We start from the raw sequence: 21,145 nt of genomic DNA, 5'->3' as shown, positions 1-21,145 counted from the left end.
TCTGAACTATCTCCTCTCCGATTTCGAAGAGCTTTGGATATGTTGTCAAGACCATGATTCTGAACAACATTACCCTTTACAGTTTTTGTCGGTCGGAAGAACTTTACTTGTCAATTCATATGGGTGGATCTCTTTACCCGACTTACGGCAACTTTACCCGAACGAGGGAAAAAGCAGAAACTGATTGTATTAAAACCTCACTTATTCAGCCGTAAATCCATTTGCTGCTTCGAAATGTGTGTCACTGGGTCACTCGGTGACGAACTGCACAGATGTCTTCAGGTATACGACAGTACCGAAAGCTAAGGGACGTACGGCCAGGTCGACGAACTGCACAGCCGGTGGTAAAAGGCCTAAGGGATGCGCGGTCAAGTCGACGATCCAGAATTTCACTTTCACTTTCGAATCGATAAATAATTCGTATATTTATTTCAAACAGATGCCTTGAAATTTTTCCACACTCACAATCACTGTTCACATTTGTCAACACATAGTTATGCACTAATAATAATTGCCACATCCCTTGTACTGCTGCACAAATCACAACAATCAGGTAATGCAATTGCGTTTGTAGCAAACATGAGTAGGTGCATTTTAAGACAGTAGAGAGATTAAAATAATTCCAAAACACCAATGTATTATTTTCAAATTCTTAAAATGATCACAGTAAGAATCAAATATCTGTCTGGCTCCTGTCCCTTGTAATAGCGGCAGCCAACATTCATTTTGCATAAAGATTCGCAGTCTAGTGATTAGTTTAAATATCACTACCAAAAATACAGCTAATGGCAACCGTTAGCTTTGAATTGACAAGTCTTTGGAGATGTTCTCTCTACCGCGGCTCGAACGACACTGATTTTCCGCAAGATTTTTCTAAAGAATTTAGGAAGGGCATTTATAGTGTCGAAATTCGAAATGCACGCTGTAGCACGAGAACGACGGGACGGTTGGACGAAAAACAGAATGCGAGAAGGACCGCTGTAAGCTTTGTGGCAAACACATGTTTAGTTTTTCCTGCAGGTTGGTATGCAGAGTCGATGGGTAACTGTTCGAAAACGTCATCCGTCCTTTTACCCAGCAAAGGGTAAAAATTTCAGGTCAGTGTAGCATCCCTATTGTCCTATACCTTCCTTAAGAAACTTTCTAAAAGAAAGACAGACGACGTTTTCGAACGGTTACCCATCGACTCTGCGTACCAATCTACAGGAAAAACTAAACATGTGATTGCCATAAGTCTTAAAGCGGTCCTTCTCGTATCCTGTTTTTCGTCCAACCGTCCCGTCGTTCTCGTGCTACAGCGTGCATTTCGAATTTCGACACTCTAAATGCCCTTCCTAAATTCTTTAGAAAAATCTTGCGGAAAATCAGTGTCGTTCGAGCCGCGGTAGAGAGAACATCTCCAAAGACTTGTCAATTCAAAGCTAACGGTTGCTATTAGCTGTGTTTTTGATAGTGATATTTAAACTAATCACTAGACTGCGACTCTTTATGCAAAATGAATGTTGGCTGCCGCTATTACAAGGGACTGGAGCCAGACAGATATTTGATTCTTACTGTGATCATTTTAAGAATTTGAAAATAATACATTGGTGTTTGGAAATTATTTTAATCTCTCTACTGTCTTAAAATGCACCTACTCATGTTTGCTACAAACGCATGAAATCCGCAGTCTAGTGATTGCATTACCTGATTGTTGTGATTTGTGCAGCAGTACTTATATGGGAAAGAAAGAGACGCGGACATAGTCGATGTCGCCGACACAGTTCAAAGACCCGCGTTGTTGCTGTCCTTCCTTGCTCCCGAAACTTTCACCGTCGATTGAACCACTAAATACAGGTGAAATTATATCGTGTTTGGTGTCATTTTAATCAGAGAAATGCCAGGAATAAGCTAGCAAAAGTCCCATAAAACAATCATGAAAATTAAGAAGTTTGAGAATTCGAATCACTTGAGTCAATGTGTGGTGTTCACACCGATATACCCGCGCCGAGATCAATCATCGCCGCCCTACGGCGCGGAGCAGAGTTGGCCGGCAGTGGAGTGAGTAGACACTGGACTTCTATTAGATGAGCGTCCCAGGACTTCGATTGAAGAATTACTATAAATAAATCATTAATTTTAAATATTCTTAATGGGTAAATTTGATTTGCAAAAGGGTGGAATTGATTTACAAAACGGTGTAATTGATTTAGAAAAAGGTGAAATTGACTTGCGTATTGTTGCATTTGACTTGCAAAAGGATGAATGTCCAATGCAAAACCTATATACAGGATCTCAAAGAGAAGGTATAGTACAAGTTGGTTGGTGGTTAGGTTGGGTTTGGCAGAGGGGGGCGGCTTCACCTAACGCAGACACTTACGATGTTCCAAATTTTACACGGATTTCTGTATGTATTATCGGGCCGATCTAACGGCCCCAAAATAATACCAAATATGATATAATTCTATATGTCGTGAGATTTGTTACGAAAAAGAACAGCAACATTCAGCTTAACATTGACTCCCAAGGTCAAAATTGTTTTTTATTGCATCCTATAGTACTCATCACGACGAATAAATGTTTCAAAGGAACTATAGGTCCGTATTCAACCGTTCTCTTAAAAAACAATTTTGAAAATTCGCCAACTATTTTATTCCATATGTCTATAGGGTGTCTAAAAGTCGTATAAACGTGAAGGGGATAAATCTATACGGCAAAAATAGTTAAAAATATACATTTTCCTTTGACGCGTCGTTTTCGAGAAAATTCACTAACAATCCGTCAAGTACGCGAGTAGAATGAGTCGGTCATGAACAGACGCGTCAGACGATTCCTATTTAATAGCACACGTGTTTGCCCAATTTTCAAACTCAAACTTTTCGGAAAGGAGGAGACAAATGAGAAGAATTTGTTCTATATTCTCTGATGTAGAATCATCCCCTCCACGTTAATACCATCTTGGGACACCCTGTGGACATATAAAATAAAACAGTTTACGAAACTTTAAACTTTAAAGTCGTTTTCAAATTTTTGCGATGAGTACTATACGATGAAATAAAAAATAATTTTCACCTTAGGATTGAATGTTAAGGTCAATTTTGCGGTCTATTTTTGTAACCGATCTCCACCGATCCAGAGGTGTTGAATTACGCCATAGTGGTCACGACGTATAATTTTGAAACACCCTGTAAAAAAATAGTATCCGGTCCCGACCTACGTCACAACACAGAACCGAGAATTGACTTAGAGTGGGACTTTACTGTAATTTGAGACTGCCATCGAAAGTGGTTAATTGGTTGTTAATGATAAACAATTAAAAGTGGTAAAAATTTCTTCTTTTCGCTGTTGTCAGCCTATAATTTAAAAAAGGTTATAAAACCAATATTTAATATTTCTTTCGCAAATTCCTATCAATTTCCGATTTTCTTAAATTTGTTTGAAACATCATTTAATAAACTAACAGAGGATTTTATGCAATTTATTTGTCATAATAAAAATGTGTAGGTGCCATTTGAAACAGTAAAACTTATTAGAAGAACTTAAAAATACTCTTACATAGTTTTCAACCAACTAGTTGTAATTCAGATGGAAAACTTTTATTTTGCATAGAGATCCGCTGTCTTATTACACTGTCCAACAGCCAAAAAACGTTCCGACTTTCACTATGCGATTCTCATAGAGTCTTGTGCGCTGATTCCGAAATGCCCTTAATTTTTCTCCTAGACGACAGGTTTTCGAGAAATTCGATTTTGAAAAAAGACAAATTTTCGACTTGAAACAAATATTGTAATGTTATTATAAACGATTTTGAATTGTTCTTCACAGTGATATATGAATACAGTGATATTCAATATTCATACATTATGAATGTCTAAACATGTTTAGACAATCATTAAAAATGGAGAGACACCACTTTTGTACCAATTTTTGAGGATATTTTTCAGTTTATTTTAACAAATAACCCCCTTTGAAGTTTGCAACGTCGACGTTTTTAACGAACCAGAAATCAAAATATAAAGAACAATTCAGAATATTTTATAATAACATTACAATATTTGTTTAATGATGAAAAATTTGTTTTTTTCAAAATCAAAGTTCTCAAAAATTGTGCGTCAGGGGTGTTACGAGCCAGGGCCGCGAGCAGCACGAGTGGCCGGCAAAGGGTTCTTACCCTAGGAATATGGTCTCAATTTGTTAGTTAAGGTACGCGGACGAACCCAATGCGAAATTGGGGAGCCACTAGGTTGGATAAATCTTTGTTTGGACGATTGGAATGTCGCGAATGAACCTGATGCGCAATCAGAGAGTCGCTAGGATTGTTAGTAGGCCTCGCAACTAGTATAATTTGTGGGAACGTTGAATGACTAGATTAGCATTTTGGAACAATAATTATGGGTTAAGTGATTAGCACGAATTTACCAATAAACGCAAATATATTCTGATTATAAGAGAATAAGTTACAATTGTGTAATTGTCGCGACTGAATAAGAGGGTCTGAAAGAAAATATTATTACCTATGTTGTCGCACTGACAATGCGGGGTGTCGGAGCAACTTTACGAATGCCTAATAAATTTTAAACCGAACTCGCAGAGTTTATATGGTTGACTTTGATACGAAGGGGAACTTTAGCCCAATCTTACTAACAAGTTCACTCTACGAGATGCAGCACGACGTGACGCGATTCGTGTCTACGAAAGTACTAGCCCCCGAGAGTCAAAATCTATGGGTTTATATACCCCTACAATGAATGGAATGCTCTGTTCATAATCTAATCGCACTGAGGGTCAGACTCTCGTTTTTTGTCACTTCCAATTAAATCGGGCCAGAGCTCGGTCTTCGGTAAAAGGTTCATCTCTGATACGAAAAGGTTATCTAGGACGCTTCCTGCCAGAGACAATCTTGAAGAGATTCCCGTGAGAAAGTCGAACTGAATCTGTTCTCTATCCGTAACAGGGAAACAATTAAGTGCAGATTCGGAATTAGCACAAAAAACCCTATAAAAATAACTTAGTGAAAATCGAACCGTCAAAAAGATGGTGAAATGTGTTGGACAGTGTTATTAGTTTCACTATCACGAAATTACCTTTCAGAAAGCGAATAGCTATTGTTTGAATATGTATTTTGCAGGTTCCCGTTTCGCCAATTTGCAAGCTAAACTTGGACTGATTACAATACTTCGAAATCATAAAGTGGACGTCTGCGAAGAAACTACGATTCCGTACGAATTTGATAAACGCGCATTACTCTTGCAACCTAAACACGGACTATACTTAAAGGTGACAAAAATTGAATGATGTTGCGTTTACCTGCAGTAAGAAATATGAAGAATAGGATAGATTGTAAGAAACGTGTAGGGCAACAATGGATGAGTTCGTGACATTTGGAAAACAGATGAATGAACAACAAAAAGTTTTAGAAATGTTTAAAACAGCAATAATATAACGGAACGTTTAATGAGAAAAATACCATTTTTGTATTGAAATCAGCACTCTACCAGGTCCCCTAAAGTAGAATATAATAATACCAGTTTTCTGCGTCAAATTTTTACATTTATTTCGACGGTGATAATTGTGTTATTCTAATTATAAGTCGTTCAATTCTCCGGACAATAATATTAAGCACATGAGAACTTAATAGAAGGAACATAACCACCCCATGGCAACACATGTCAAAGTCAAAAACTAACAACCGACTATCAATTATTATGCGAATGTAGAGAAACAGAACAACGTAGACAGGAATAAACTATTTCTATTATAGTATTTATATTAAAATATAATATATATTTTATATATTTAATAAAATATATATATATTTTAGTTTCTTATATTATGTTTTAGAATTTTACACTATATTCTAGTTTATTATAGTCTGTTCCACTACATTATACTATATTCTAGTACATATACGTTATACTATACCCACTATGTCTGTATCTATTATATTGTCGTATATTCTGGAAATAAACTACCTTATGGTGTAACGGTTCTGCTTCCGGCGAGATGTGGTCGCCAATGATGGTCGTGTCCTCTCGTGCTGAATAGCTCGCCGAGCCAGGTTCGTCTACTGGCGAGAGAATCGACGGAAGCTGAAAATGACTGCGGGGCGTGAAATAACGACGGCGTGCATATCTATTTTCGGGCCTCACTACACGTACTTTCGCGGAACAGGGTATGACTGGTGCATGACTCTAACGCGGGTCCCGAATCGCGGCGCGTGATTGTTCATCCGCATGACTGGTGCGTGAATTTACCGGTGTCGTGAGATCGGGGCGTCGCGACGCGTGCCCGGCATTCTGGTGCGGTTAACGACTCAGGATACAGGCGGGAGTGGTCTAGGAAACCCTACCACGAGTCGGGACGACCTCGTGGTGGTTCTACGGTAAACGAAGAGGATGCTGTCCCCTTCATTTAGACGTCCCCGTGGTTTGACGGAGTTCTCAGGGTGCTGCCCTGAGAGACCGTGCTCGGCGGCTGGCCGAACGGCAGAAAAGATGCTGTCTTTTCTGTTCGGAGACGGAGTTCTCAAGGTGCTGCCCTGAGAGATCGTGCTCGGCGGCTGGCCGAACGGCAGAAAAGATGCTGTCTTTTCTGTTCGGCGAGTATGCTGTACTCGTCGGTGGGAACTGTCGATGTCGAGAGGGCCGGTGCTGTCGGCAACTCGACGTCGAGAGCGTGGGAACTAGGAAGAGTGAATAGCGATACGTACCACTATTCTGGAGAAGATTCCTAGCGGCTGGCCAGGATGGAAAAGAGGCCCGTGCCTCGTTTGCATCGCCTTTTATAGGCCTAGGTTGGTGGTGGGGGAACTGTTGCGGGGGAAAGCGGATGTGTGACGTCGTGTTTCTGTGTCCGCCAAGATGGCCGAACCTCGACGTCCGTTTCCCGCCGAATGTGTCTCGGAGCGCGGGACTGTACGTCGTGACGCGATGTGTGTATACGGCGTGTTCGGCGGTTCTCGGTGTCGGTCGGCGGTGTTCGGCGCGTGTCTCCTAGTAACAGGCCTGCACCGTACAGGTCTGTTACACCCCCCTCCCCCTTCAGGACAGCGAAAAGCAAGAGAGCGAGGCCCCATTTATTAAATTAAAAAAACAGTCGCATCCTGGTGTACATGTGGCGGCGTAGTATCGGTCCCTTACATCTAGGGGTAGGTAACGAATAAAACGGCACTGGGTTGGACAACACAATAGACATATATATTTAATGTAACACACTTCGGCGAAGAGAAAAAAAAATATTACTACTACTCAGTCTTGGTTCGACATGTCGCAAAAAGAAAAGAAAATACATGGTGTTTTTAGTGACGCGGTCGAAGGCGCGGTCAAAAATGGAACACAAAAAAAAACTATTTGCGCGGGGCGTCCGCGTTTGGACTGCTTGCATCTAGTGCCCTTCTCCGACAGGGAGAAGGGGTTACGGCGCGCGGTTATAACTGTTTCCGGACTCAGCTCGACGTACGGAAAAGAAAAGAAGACGAAACAACAACAAAAAATACTCTCTTTGGCGCCGTGATTGCAGGTGTGGTCGGTAAACGAAATGAAACAACTATTTGCGCGGGGCGTCCGCGTTTGGACGGCTTGACCTCGAGTGCCCCTCTCCGGCGGGGAGAAGGGGTTGCGGCGCGTGCTTACACATATCTCCGGTGTTGGCTCGACATACAGACCGGAGGAGAAAAAAAAAATAATCTCTTTGGCGCGGTCAAAAGGGGACGAGAAAAGAAATGAACGATCTATTTGCGCGGCTTCAGTGTTCAGTGCCCTTCTCCGGCTGGGAGAAGGGACTACGGCGCGCGTTTCACCCGTGTACGGGCGGCTACTTACCGGCGCCATCTCGGCGCTTAAACCGGCGCAGCCTTCCGTCCCGCTCGAAGAACAGCATCCAGCGTTCGTCCTCGAGGGAGGCTCGGTACTGCCTTGACTGGACGCAGCGGTCTGGTACCTCCACGTACCGGCCGGTGGGCAGCTGGTACCACGTTGTGGGGCACGGGGCGTAGTTCCCGTTGTACGTGATTGGGCGAGGCGCCCCCGGTGCCCTTCGCCAGGGTGCTACCGGCTGTCCTCCGTTCCCCGGCCGTTCCTCTTCTGGTAATTCCGGGCCCGTTGCCGTCGCCACGATTGGCCGGATCACCCGCGGAGACCGCTCCCTGGCGGTCAACCCCCTCGGAGCTGCTGCTGGTGGTGGCGTGGCCGGTCCCGGCCGTGTGCGGGTGGGTCGAGGCTGTCGTCCCGTCTTCCCCGTGTTGCTGGTACCAGGGCGCTGAGTGTCGGTGGGTGCGCCTGTCGACCGGGCACGCTGGCGTCTGGGTGCTTCGAAACCCCCCGGTTCGGGAATTTCCGACGCCTTCCGCCGGCCTGCCGTGGCTACCCTCGGGGCGGTCCCGGCTGGGGGCCGCGCCCGTTGGGGTCTTGATGATAGGGCCGTGTGGCGCCGCGCCCTAGACGTTGACCGGCTCTGCCGCTCGGCCTTGGCTGTCAGCGGTTCGTCGGGCCACCATTTTGCCGGTTGTGGCGGTTCCACCCGGTGCGGTTTGACGGACGGCGGGTGGCCGGCTCGTTCACGGTGGTCCTCGATTGTTACCGGCGGCAGGGTTTCCACCGGGGCGAGGCCACTGGTCACAGTTGGCGATGGCCGTGTGGCCACCAGCTTTATTGGCGTGGGGAACCACGTCACCGCCCGTATCCGCGGCGTGCCGGTCCTTGTTTGTGTGGCGGCCGTCATTCCTGGAGTCGGGGTGGCTTCCTTCCCGGCCTCGGTGCCCCTCGCTGTTCCTGCGGGGTTAGCGGTAGAGGACCGTTTCGGGGTGGTCACCGGCTGGGGCCGGGTGGCCTTCCGAGCGGTGACCTCCATTTTACGTTCTGCAGCCGTGCGTGTGCGCACTACGTGTCGGGTGGTGGGGCCCTCCCTTCCGCTGACGGTGGTGCGTGTGCGTACGGCCTGGCGGACGGAGGATTCCGTCGCCGTTGCGGGTCCGCTAGTCTCCGTCGGTGTTCTCCTGGTGGCACCGGTGACCATAGCTGCGGTCACCGATGTCCTTGTTGCCCACTCTGGGATCGTCGGCGTGGGCGGTCTCTGGTCGGTGTTCGACGGCTCGTCGAACTGGTCGCGGAGGTCCCCGTAAAACTCGTCCATCTCCTCTCCTGCACTGGCGTGTCGCAGATGCTGCTGCGGTTGACGCTGCGACTCGGGAGCTGGTTGCCTATGACAAAGATGAACAATGTTTGTTATTTTTCGTGGTCGGCCGCGCCGTCGTGGTGGTGGCGCCGCACCAGGGTTGGTGCTCGAGGCGGTCCCCTCTGCGGCTTCCTCCGCCGCGCTCTCCTCGCCCTCTCCGGACCTCTCGCCATTCCTCGTATGGGGTTTCAGGTCCTGCACGTGGATGTGCCGTGCCCATTTCCCTTTGGCATCCCGAAGGTCGACGATGACCGGGGACACAATGCGTCCGACCGTGTACGGACCGCTGTACTTCGGTGCGAGTTTCGCGGCGATGCCGGCCCCTTTATCCGAGAGCGTATGTTCTTTTTTCCAGACGCTCTCGCCGACGGCGGGTTTCCACTCGCGGTGTCGCAGGTTGTAGTACTTCTCCTGGCGACCGAATGATTTGGCCAGGTGCAGCCTGGCCAGTTCCTGGGCCTCACGGAGGTTCTTCCACCTCTGTGATGCTGGTTCGGAGCTGTCTCCAGCCGGGGGCTGCCCGGGTGGTCGCAGCTCTCTCCCCTGATTAAGATACGCCGGACTGTACCCTGTCGACTCGTGCCATGCGGTGTTAATGGCGAACCGTGCCTCGTCCAGTTTCTCGTCCCACCGTTCATGGTGGTTCTCGGTATATTGAGCGAGCATGGTCTTAATGACCTTGTTGGCTCTCTCGACCGGATTGCAGTGGGGCGAGTATGGTGGCGTGCGTCGATGTTGCGTTCCCGAGGCTCGAAGCATTGCGGTGAAGGGTTCGCCGATGAACTGGCGTCCGTTATCAGTAATGATGATTTCGGGAGCTCCGTGCCGGAGGATGACATCCTTCTGAATGGCCGCGGTGACGGCGGCGCTGGTGGCTTTTCGAAGTGGCGTGAGTTCAACCCACTTCGAAAAACGATCAAGAGCGACGAGCAGCCATATGTGTCCCCGGCGTGAACGTGGCGGAGGACCGACGAGGTCAATTGAGACCGTGTGCCACGGTTGTGTCCCTGGGTTCGCGTGCAGGTGTCCCGGTGGCTGCTGCGGTGTTGTCTTGTATTGCTGGCAGCTCGTGCAACAACGGACATGGCGGGCTACTTCCCTAAACATTCCAGGCCAGTAATATCTTTGTGCAAGCCGGACGATTGTTTTTGCTATGCCGAGGTGCCCGGCGGTGGGATCGCCATGGTGTTGGCGGAGGAGGGCCTCCCTTTCCCCCGCTGGCACGCACATCTTCCAGGCGTTGCTGGCCGTTGGTTCGTTGTAGTCGAGCTGGTGTAACAGGTGTCGAAACAGTTTCCCCTCGCGTATCTGATAATCTGGAACGGACGCGGGGTCCCGGCGGACTGTTTCGATCTTTTTCTGGTACCACGTGTCGGTGCGCTGTTTCGACTGGAGCAGATTTACATCTGGTACTGGAATGTTTCTGGAGATCGCATCGGCGACGTGGTTAAGTTTTCCGGGTCGATATTCGATATCGAAATCGTACTGCTGCAGCTCGAGGGCCCATCTTGCGAGCCGTCCCGTTGGGTTGTCGATTTGCTGCAGCCAACGGAGTGCCTGGTGGTCTGTCACCACGGTAAACTAGTATCCTTCTATGTACGGTTTCATTTTCCGTATACCCCATACTACGGCGAGGCACTCCTTTTCCGTCGCACTGTAGTTCCGCTCGGTCATGCTGAGGGTGTGGCTCGCGTAGGCGATAACCCTTTCTTCGTCCCCTGTGCCTTGGGTCAGGACTACGCCCAGTCCGTAGTCGCTGGTGTCCGTTTGGAGTGTAAAACATTCCGAAAAATCTGGGCACGCCAGTATCGGGGCGGCAACGAGTCGCTGCTTCATTTCCTGGAACGCGGTTTCTTCGGCCTCGGACCACTTCCACTTCGCGTTTTTGCGCGTGAGCTTGGTCAGTGGCTCCATAAGTTCGGCGAAGTTGGGCACGAACCGACGATACCAGGACGCCATCCCGTGAAATCGTCGTACGTCCCGGATGTTTTTCGGCGTCGCAATTTTGGCGATCGCGTCCGTTTTTTCCGGGTCGGTGCGTATCCCTCGTTGGTCGACCACGTGTCCCAGGTATCGGAGGCTGTCCACGCAGAAACGACACTTATCTGGGTTTAGCCTGAGTTCGGCGGCTCGCAGGCGTTTGAAGACCTCACGCAGATGCTGCTGGTGGGCTTCGAACGTTGGGCTGACGGTAATAATGTCGTCCAGATATGCGAACGCGTAGGGCTCTAATTCTGGGCCGATGACTCGGTCGAGCAGTCGCTGGAACGTTGCTGGCGCCGAGTGCAGACCGAACGGCATCACTTTAAACTGGAACAACCCTTTCCCGGGTACCGTGAACGCCGTCAGCGGTCGGCTACTGTCTTCCAGTGGAACCTGCCAATATCCGTTCTTCAGGTCGAGCGTTGTCAGGAATTTGGCGCCGCGTAGTTTGTCAAGCGTCGCTTGGATATGCGGCAGTGGATACGCATCTTTTTCCGACCGTTCATTCAGTTTCCTGAAGTCGACGCAGAATCGTGGCTTCCCGTCCTTTTTTTTCACCACGACCACGGGCGAGCTCCAAGGGCTGCTGGAGGGCTCGATCACTCCGTCACGTAGCATTGATTCGACTTCGGTGTCGATGACGGCCTGCATCGCTGGATTCCGTGGGCGATACCGTTGTTTTATCGGCGTTTCGTCCGTTAACTTGATTCGATGCTGAACGAGGTTGGTGCGGCCGGGCACTGTTTTAAACAGCTCCATTTCGCCGGCAATAAAATCGTCCAGTCGTTCGCGGTCATCGGTACTGGGGGTGCATAAACCCGTTTCCAAACCTGGTCTTGTTTCGGCGAGGTACGCCACGGGCCACGAGGCAATATCGGCCGGTGGGCGTAATTGAATTCCCAATGCGGCAATTGTCTGGATGCCCAAGAGTACCTGCGGTCCCATCTTCGGCAGTATGGTGAACTCGTGTTCCCACTCGTACCCCATGGTGATAAACGGGAGTCGTAACGTGCCATTCGGACGTGTATTTGAACCGTCGGCCAGGCCGACCGGGCCGTTCGTGGTCCGTGGGGCGATGCCCTGTTCCCGGGCCCATTCCTGTACTTCCTCGTTGACGCACGACAATTGTGCTCCCGTGTCCAGGAGGGCTTCTACCTGCCGGCCAAGGGTCAGTATTGATAGCAGCGGCCGGGGCGTGTAATTTATTGCGGGGACCTGCGGTCGTTCGATTGCGCTGCGCCCCTCGGCCCGTTTCCCGACGGGTTTCCGGCGTACTGGTTACCTGGCGGGTGACACTCTCGGGTGAGCACCCCGTCTCGGCCGCATCGTGCACAGAACCGCCGGTATACATTACGACACTCGAAGCGATTATGGCCCCGTTGCTTGCACCGCCAGCAATGCGTAACGGGACTGTATGTATCGTTCCCTGGGTGTGCTGGTTGCTGACCTGCGTTGTGCGTGGCCGCCACGTCAGGCGTGCAGTGTTCTGGACCGGCTTCGTAGGCGGTGCCCCGTGTAGGAGGCCTCTGCATTTTGTTCTTCCGCTCGAGGGCCCTCTCGATGCGTTGTACTTGACCCAGTAAATCGTCCAGGTCCTTGACATGCGCCGGGTTAATCACGACGGTATGCTCCGGCAGCATGTTTTCATATACCGTCTCCAGGTAGTCCGTGGTGGGTATGTCGGCCCTCCGCATCAAGGTGATGAGAGAGAGCGTTCATGTACTTCTGGAACGGCTCTCCGGGCTTTTGGACACGTTCGCGGGCCTCCCGTTCCCGCTGTAACTGTGTCTGCTCCGCGGCGAAATTCCGCGTCGTTCAATTCTCCGGACAATAATATTAAGCACATGAGAACTTAATAGAAGGAACATAACCACCCCATGGCAACACATGTCAAAGTCAAAAACTAACGACCGACTATCAATTATTATGCGAATGTAGAGAAACAGAACAACGTAGACAGGAATAAACTATTTCTATTATAGTATTTTATAGTGTATTAGTAAGAAGATAATTGAAATATATATATATATATATATATATTTTAGTTTCTTATATTATGTTTTAGAATTTTACACTATATTCTAGTTTATTATAGTCTGTTCCACTACATTATACTATATTCTAGTATATGTATATACGTTATACTATACCCACTATGTCCGTATCTATTATATTGTCGTATATTCTGGAAATAAACTACCTTAAGGTGTAACGGTTCTCCTTCCGGCGAGATGTGGTCGCCAATGATGGTCGTGTCCTCTCGTGCTGAATAGCTCGCCGAGCCAGGTTCGTCTACTGGCGAGAGAATCGACGGAAGCTGAAAATGACTGCGGGGCGTGAAATAACGACGGCGTGCATATATATTTTCGGGCCTCACTACACGTACTTTCGCGGAACCGGGTATGACTGGTGCATGACTCTAACGCGGGTCCCGAATCGCGGCGCGTGATTGTTCATCCGCATGACTGGTGCGTGAATTTACCGGTGTCGTGAGATCGGGGCGTCGCGACGCGTGCCCGGCAATCTGGTGCGGTTAACGACTCAGGATACAGGCGGGAGTGGTCTAGGAAACCCTACCACGAGTCGGGACAACCTCGTGGTGGTTCTACGGTAAACGAAGAGGATGCTGTCCCCTTCATTTAGACGTCCCCGTGGTTTGACGGAGTTCTCAGGGTGCTGCCCTGAGAGACCGTGCTCGGCGGCTGGCCGAACGGCAGAAAAGATGCTGTCTTTTCTGTTCGGAGACGGAGTTCTCAAGGTGCTGCCCTGAGAGATCGTGCTCGGCGGCTGGCCGAACGGCAGAAAAGATGCTGTCTTTTCTGTTCGGCGAGTATGCTGTACTCGTCGGTGGGAACTGTCGATGTCGAGAGGGCCGGTGCTGTCGGCAACTCGACGTCGAGAGCGTGGGAACTAGGAAGAGTGAATAGCGATACGTACCACTATTCTGGAGAAGATTCCTAGCGGCTGGCCAGGATGGAAAAGAGGCACGTGCCTCGTTTGCATCGCCTTTTATAGGCCTAGGTTGGTGGTGGGGGAACTGCTGCGGGGGAAAGCGGATGTGTGACGTCGTGTTTCCGTGTCCGCCAAGATGGCCGAACCTCGACGTCCGTTTCCCGCCGAATGTGTCTCGGAGCGCGGGACTGTACGTCGTGACGCGATGTGTGTATACGGCGTGTTCGGCGGTTCTCGGTGTCGGTCGGCGGTGTTCGGCGCGTGTCTCCTAGTAACAGGCCTGCACCGTACAGGTCTGTTACAAAGGAAATACATATATTCATCGAAATATAGCTTTCCCAGATTCAACGTAGTCGCTAATGATTTCGCAGTAGATGCGACGTGAAACACAGTAGAAAAAGAAGAAGTAATGTTAAAACCATCTCTCATTTATGTATTATAACGATCAATAAAGTTATGTCAATAAATATCTCTAAATATATCAAACCTGTTCCCTTCCATAACATCTTGTAATGCTATGCCACCTTCCCTCAGAACATAATATATTATTCAAGCCGATTTATTTGATTTCTGTATAGTAAGATGAGTTAGTGTTAGAGATTATGTCGTCGTGTCATTTTATTTTCCTTTTCAAAATTAGTCAATTCTTCAACATGATTTCGAACTTTCGTTTATTCCTACATAGTTTTATCTTATAGTTCTATCTTTCGTCTTTATTTTGAGTCTGCAAATGTTGAAAAATCTCTTCCGTTCGTACTGACGCATGACACAATCAGGTCTTCTCGATCATTCGGCATGATTTCGTATTTCTTTGTGAACCTAAGTTTTCTTTACAATTTTCAATATAGGCCCACATAAAAAAGTTATCAAATGCAATTTTTAGTATTTTCTATACAATTCCGACCAATTGCAATTTTTGAAAGTATTTTTTCACAACATGTAGTAAACTAATTGCTCTAACTTCTCAAGAAAACTTAAAATCCTATATTGTATTATTAATAACGTTATCGCTTTTTGAAAGCTTCCGAATATTATTGGGAGTCACTGTATATTCTCAGAGAAAATGATGAAGTTTTCTGGTCCAAACGTTTTACTTTTTAGAAAATTTTAGAATGCTTGGCTAACAATAGACAAATTGAACATTATACGGTGGACTGAAACAGAATATGTCCGCCAAACAATTCACAAAATAGAAGTTCAAGAAATAATCTAATCTTGTATGGATACTTTGCAGAAAGAACGACAACGAAGAGAAGACAATAAAGAATTTTTGGAGTTTTAATTAGTTTCTTGAGAAAGCTTTATATCGATTGAAAATATATTTATTTAAAAACCAATTCAGTCTAACTAATAAGGAAAAAATTGGAATTCGTGACATATGCATGTTTCGGACAAGAAGGGGGAACGAGTCACTTTATAATATAATAACTTTATTCCCAACTTGGGTTCGTCAATTATCAACGAACTTGTACAAAAAACAAACTGAACTGTTTAGACTCAAGTAAAAGCGTTTGAGTCTTTCACAATAAAAAATGATTTACAGATTGATGTAAGAGTAATAGTATGAATCCCGACTGCACTTCCTCGTATGTCGACAAGTGATCGACTTTCCTTTTCGATACCGGTCACAGAGACGCGCGATGTATTCGATAGTAAGAAGGATTACTAGTGAAGAACGTTGAGATCGGAGTCGAACAGCTGGCAGTTTACCGTCACCGTCGAACTAGGGATTGGCAGATTGATAGCGTGATCAGCCAATAGGAATCCCCTTTTGGGGTCGATAATCGATCCTAATCGAAGTCCGACGGTGCTGGTCTAAGCTACTGCGAGCTGCTTATCGACTCTCGATCTCGCAATTACGTGCGGGTCCGCCAATAGCGGGGCGGCGCGGCGCAGTAAATCGGAGCGTTCACGCTGCCGACATGCTCAGCCAATCCCAAACAATGCATTTTTCTTGTTTATGCAAAGGTGTGGATACGCCCAATATTAATGGAAAATCCACTGCATAGGGTACAACCGAGCAGGGGGTGATACTACATACACGAATAAGTCGAAAAAGAGGAATAACAGTTTTTCGTTTGACGCTTCGTTTTCGAGAAAATCGAGTTTAATGTTCCGTCAGTTTCGCGTGCTTTAGTATATGCACAAACTAGTGTAACGGTTCTGCTTCCGGCGAGATGCGTCTGCCACGGTGGTCGTGTCCTCTCGTGCTGAATAGCTCGCCGAGCCAGGTTCGATCACTGGCGAGAGAATCGACGGAAGCTGAAAATGACTCAGTGCGCGGGGCGAGGAATAACGACGATGTATTTATATATTTTCGGGCCTCACTACAGGTACTTTCGCGGGACCGGATATAATTGGTGCATGAACCTATCGCGGGTCGCGAGTCGCGGCGCGTGGCCGTCCGTTCGCGTAACTGGTGCGTGGGTTTACCGGCGTCGTGAGATCGGGGCGTCGCGGCGCGTGCCCGGCGATCTGTACGGATAACGACTCAGGGTACAGGCGAGGATGGTGCAGGAAACCCTACCACGAGTCGGGATGACCTCGGGGCGGTTCTACGATAAACGAAAGGGATGCTGTCCCTTTCATTTACACGTCTCCGTGGCTGACGGAGTTCTCGAGGTGCTGCCTCGAGAGACTGGGTTCGGCGGCTGGCCGAACGGCAGAAAAGATGCTGTCTTTTCCGTTCAGGATACAGGCGGGATTGGTCCGGGAAACCCTACCACGAGTCGGGATGGGCTCGTGAAGGTTCTACGACAAACGAAAGGGATGCAGTCCCTTTCATTTGAACGTCTCCGTGGCTGACGGAGTTCTCAAGGTGCTGCCTTGAGAGACTGGGTTCGGCGGCTGGCCGAACGGCAGAGAAGATGCTGTCTTCTCTGTTCGGCGAGTATGCTGTACCCGCCGTGGGAACTGTCGATGTCGAGGAGGCCGATGCTGTCGGTAGCTCGACGTCGAGAGCGTGGGAATTTTAGGAAGAGTGAATAGCGATACGTACCACTATTCTGGAGAAGGCTCCTAGCTGCTGGCTAGGATGGAAAAGAGGCCCGTGCCTCGTTTGCATCGCCTTTTATAGGCCTAGGTTGGTGGTGGGGGAACTGGCGTGGGGGAACGCGGATGTGTGACGTCGTATTTCCGTGTCCGCCAAGATGGCCGAACCTCGACGTCCGTTTCCCGCCGAATGTGTCTCGGAGCGCGGGACTGTACGTCGTGACGCGATGCGTGTATACGGCGTGTTCGGCGGTTCTCGGTGTCGGTCGGCGGTGTTCGGCGCGTGTCTCTTAGTAACAGGCCTGCACCGTACAGGTCTGTTACACCCCCCTCCCCCTTCAGGACAGCGAAAAGCAAGAGAGCGAGGCCCCATTTATTAAGTTACGAAAGACAGTCGTATCCTGGTGTACATGTGGCGGCGTAGTATCGGTTCCTTACATCTAGGGGTAGGTAACGAGTAAACGGTACTGGGTTGGACAACACAATAGACGTATATATTTATATAGAGACAAAAAAACATCCTTACAACTACTCAGTCTTGGTTCGCCAAGTCGCAAAAAGAAAGAAAAAGAAATACATGTTGTTTTGGTGACGCGGTCGAAGGCGCGGTCAAAATGGCACACAAAAAAAAACCATTTGCGCGGGGCGTCCGCGTTTGGACTGCTTACACCTAGTGCCCTTCTCCGGCAGGGAGAAGGGGTTACGTCGCGCGGTTATAACTGTTTCCGGACTCGGCTCGACGTACGGAAAAGAAACGAAGGCGAAACAACAACAAAAATGCTCTCTTTGGCGCGGACGAGAAAAGAAATAAACGATCTATTTGCGCGTTGACCCCGAGTGCCCCTCCCCGGCGGGGGAAGGGGTTGCGGCGCGTGCTTACACATATCTCTGGTGTTGGCTCGACCTACAGACCGGAGGGGAGAAAAAAACAATAACAGTAATCTCTTTGGCGCGGAAGAAAAAAAATAAACGATCTATTTGCGCGGGTCCGCGTTTGAGCGGCTTCAGTGTCCAGTGCCCTTCTCCGGCTGGGAGAAGGGGTTACGGCGCGCGTTTCACCCGTGTACGGGCGTCTACCTACCGGCGCCATCTCGGCGCTTACACCGGCGCAGTCTTCCGTCCGGCTCGAAGAACAGCATCCATCGCTCGTCTTCGAGGGATGCACGGTACCGCCTCGTCTGGACGCACCTGTTGGGTACCTCCACGTAGCGGCCGTTAGGCAGCTGGTACCACGTCGTGGGGCACGGTGCGTAGCTTCCGTCGTAGGCGATCGGGCGAGGGGCCCCCGGTGCCCTTCGCCATGGTGCCACCGGCTGTCCGCTGTTTCCCGGCTGTTCCTCCTCCGGCAGTTCCGGGTCCGTTGCCGTCGCCACACTTGGCCGGATTACCCCTGGGGGTCGCTCCCTGGTGGTCGTCTCTGTCGGGGCTGCTGTTGCAGGCGGGATGGCCGGCCCCGGGCGTGCGTGGGTGGGCCCTGCCCGTGGGTCGGGTCGAGGCTGTCGACCCGTACCCTCGGCGTCGCCGGTACTACGTCGTTGAGCGCTGGTGGGCGTGTCTGCGGATTGGCCACGCTGCCGTGTGGGCGTCTCGAAACCCTCTGGTTCGGGGATTTCCGACGGCTTCCGCTGTCCTGTCGTCGTCGCCTTCGGGGTGGGCCCGGCTGGGGTCCGTGCCCGTTGGGGCCTTGGCAGTAGGGCGTTGTGGCGCCGCGCCCTGGATGTTGATCGGTTCCTCCGCTCGGCCTTGGGTGTCAGTGGTTCGTTGGGCCACCATTTCGCCGGCTCTGGAGTTTCTATCCGGTGAGGTTGGACGGACGGCGGATGACCGGCCCGTTCGCGGTGGTCCTCTATTGTTGCCGGCGGCAGGGTATCCACCGGGGCGATGCCACTGGCCACGGCGGGCGCTGGCCGTCTGGCCACGAGTCGTATTGGGGTGGGAAACCACGTAACCGCTCGTATTCGTGGTGTGGTGGACTTCGGCCGTGCGGCGGCCGTCGTTTTCGGTGCCGAGGTGGCTCCCCTTCCCGCCTCAGTATCCCTTGTTGTCCCCGCGGGCTTAGCGGTAGAGGGCCGCTTCGAAGTGGTCACCGGTTGGGGACGGGTGGCCTTCCGAGCCGTGACTTCCATCTTCCGCTCTGCCGCTGTGCGTGTGCGCACCACGTGGCGGCCGGTGGGCCCCTCCTCTCCCCTGGCGGTGGTGCGTGAGCGCACGGCTTGGCGTACGGAAGATTCCGTCGCAGTCGCCGTTGTGGGTCTCCCGGTCTCCATCGGTGTATCCTCGGTGGCACCGGTGACCGTAGCTGCGGTCACCGATGTCCGCGTTGCCCATTCCGGGATGGTCGGCGTGGGTGGTCTCTCGTCGACGTTCGACGGCTCGTCGAACAGGTCGCGGAGGTCCCCGTAAAAATCATCCATCTTTTCCCTCGTGCTGGCGTGTCGTCGCTGCTGCTGCGGTGGATGCTGCGATTTTGGAGCTGCTTGCCTATGACAAAGATGAACAATGTTTGTTATTTTTCGTGGTCGGCCGCGTCGCCGTGGTGGTGGCGCTCCGCCAGAATTGGTGTTCGAGGCGGTCCCTTCTGCGGCGCCCTCCGCCGTACTCTCCTCGTCCTCTCCGGACCCCTTGGCGCCCCTCGCATGGGGTTTCAGGTCTTGCACGTGAATGTGTCGTGCCCACTTCCCCTTAGTGTCCCGGAGGTCGACGATGACCGGTGACACAATGCGTCCGACCGTGTACGGACCGCTGTACTTCGGAGCGAGCTTCGCGGCGATGCCGGCCCCTTTGTCCGAGAGCGTATGTTCTCTTTTCCAAACGCTCTCGCCGACGGCGGGTTTCCATTCGCGGTGCCGCAGGTTGTAGTGTTTCTCCTGGCGACCAAATGCTTTGGCCAGGTGCAGCCTGGCCAATTCCTGAGCCTCACGGAGATTTTCCCACCTCTGTGTTGCTGGTTCGGAGCTGTCTCCAGCCGGGTGCTGCCCGGGTGGTCGTAGCTCCCTCCCTTGGTTGAGGTACGCCGGACTGTACCCTGTTGACTCGTGCCATGCCGTGTTAATGGCAAATCGTGCTTCGTCCAGCTTCTCGTCCCATCGCTCATGGTGGTTCTCGGTATATTGAGCGAGCATGGTCTTAACGACCTTGTTGGCCCTTTCGACCGGATTACAATGGGGCGAGTACGGTGGCGTGCGTCGATGTTGAGTTCCCGAGGCCCGCAGCATTTCGGTGAAGGGTTTGCCGATGAACTGGCGTCCGTTATCAGTGATGATAATTTCTGGTGCTCCGTGTCGGAGGACGACATCCTTCAGAATGGCCGCGGTGACGGCGGCGCTGGTGGCTTTTCGAAGTGGCGTGAGTTCGACCCACTTCGAAAAACGATCGAGAGCGACCAGCAGCCATATGTGTCCCCGGCGTGAACGTGGCAGAGGGCCGACGAGGTCGATGGAGACCGTGTGCCACGGTTGTGTTCCGGGGTTTGCGTGCATGTGTCCCGCTGGCTGCTGTGGTGCTGTCTTGTATTGTTGACAGCTCGAGCAACAGCGAACATGGCGGGCCACCTCCCTAAACATTCCGGGCCAGTAGTATCTTTGCGCCAGGCGAACAATTGTTTTGGCTATGCCGAGGTGTCCGGCGGTGGGGTCGTCGTGGTGTTGGTGGAGGAGGGCCTCCCTTTCCCCCGCCGGCACGCACATCTTCCAGGCGTTGCTGGCCGTTGGTTCGTTGTAGTCGAGCTGGTGTAACAGGTGTCGAAACAGTTTCCCCTCGCGTATCTGGTAATCTGGAACGGACGCGGGGTTTTGGCGGACTGCTTCGATCTTTTTCTGGTACCACGTGTCGGTGCGCTGTTTCGACTGGAGCAGATTTACTTCTGGTACTGGAGTGTTTCTGGAGAGCGCATCGGCGACGTAGTTGAGTTTTCCAGGTCGATATTCAATATCGAAATCGTACTGCTGCAGTTCGAGGGCCCATCTTGCGAGCCGTCCCGTCGGGTTGTCGATCTGCTGCAGCCAACGGAGTGCCTGGTGGTCTGTCACGACGGTAAACTGGTATCCTTCGATGTACGGTTTCATCTTCC

General features: G+C 50.4%; 1 protein-coding gene across 1 annotated transcript; it reads left to right on the top strand.

The window, feature by feature from the left end:
- The first annotated feature begins 1,640 nt into the window (after window positions 1–1,640).
- Window positions 1,641–5,730, top strand: LOC143211184 (putative cytochrome P450 6a21). Its single transcript, XM_076428650.1, has 2 exons — window positions 1,641–1,836; window positions 5,108–5,730. Exons 1-2 carry the CDS (start codon window positions 1,749–1,751, stop codon window positions 5,272–5,274), a joined length of 255 nt encoding a protein of 84 aa, XP_076284765.1. The 5' UTR covers window positions 1,641–1,748; the 3' UTR covers window positions 5,275–5,730.
- The last annotated feature ends 15,415 nt before the right edge of the window (window positions 5,731–21,145 follow it).

This window comes from Lasioglossum baleicum, chromosome 8 (assembly GCF_051020765.1).
Source record: "Lasioglossum baleicum chromosome 8, iyLasBale1, whole genome shotgun sequence".
In the NCBI taxonomy this organism is placed as follows: Eukaryota; Metazoa; Arthropoda; class Insecta; order Hymenoptera; family Halictidae; genus Lasioglossum; species Lasioglossum baleicum.
The sequence above is the reverse complement of the archived record's forward strand: the minus strand, read 5'-3'. Positions and strand labels throughout refer to the sequence as shown.

Bases quoted from the DNA above. Each gene is read 5' to 3' on its own strand.
- LOC143211184 (XM_076428650.1), top strand. From the start codon at position 1,749: ATGTCGCCGACACAGTTCAAAGACCCGCGTTGTTGCTGTCCTTCCTTG. The intron at 1,837-5,107 runs GTGAAATTATAT...TGTATTTTGCAG, and splicing joins GATTGAACCACTAAATACAG to GTTCCCGTTTCGCCAATTTG.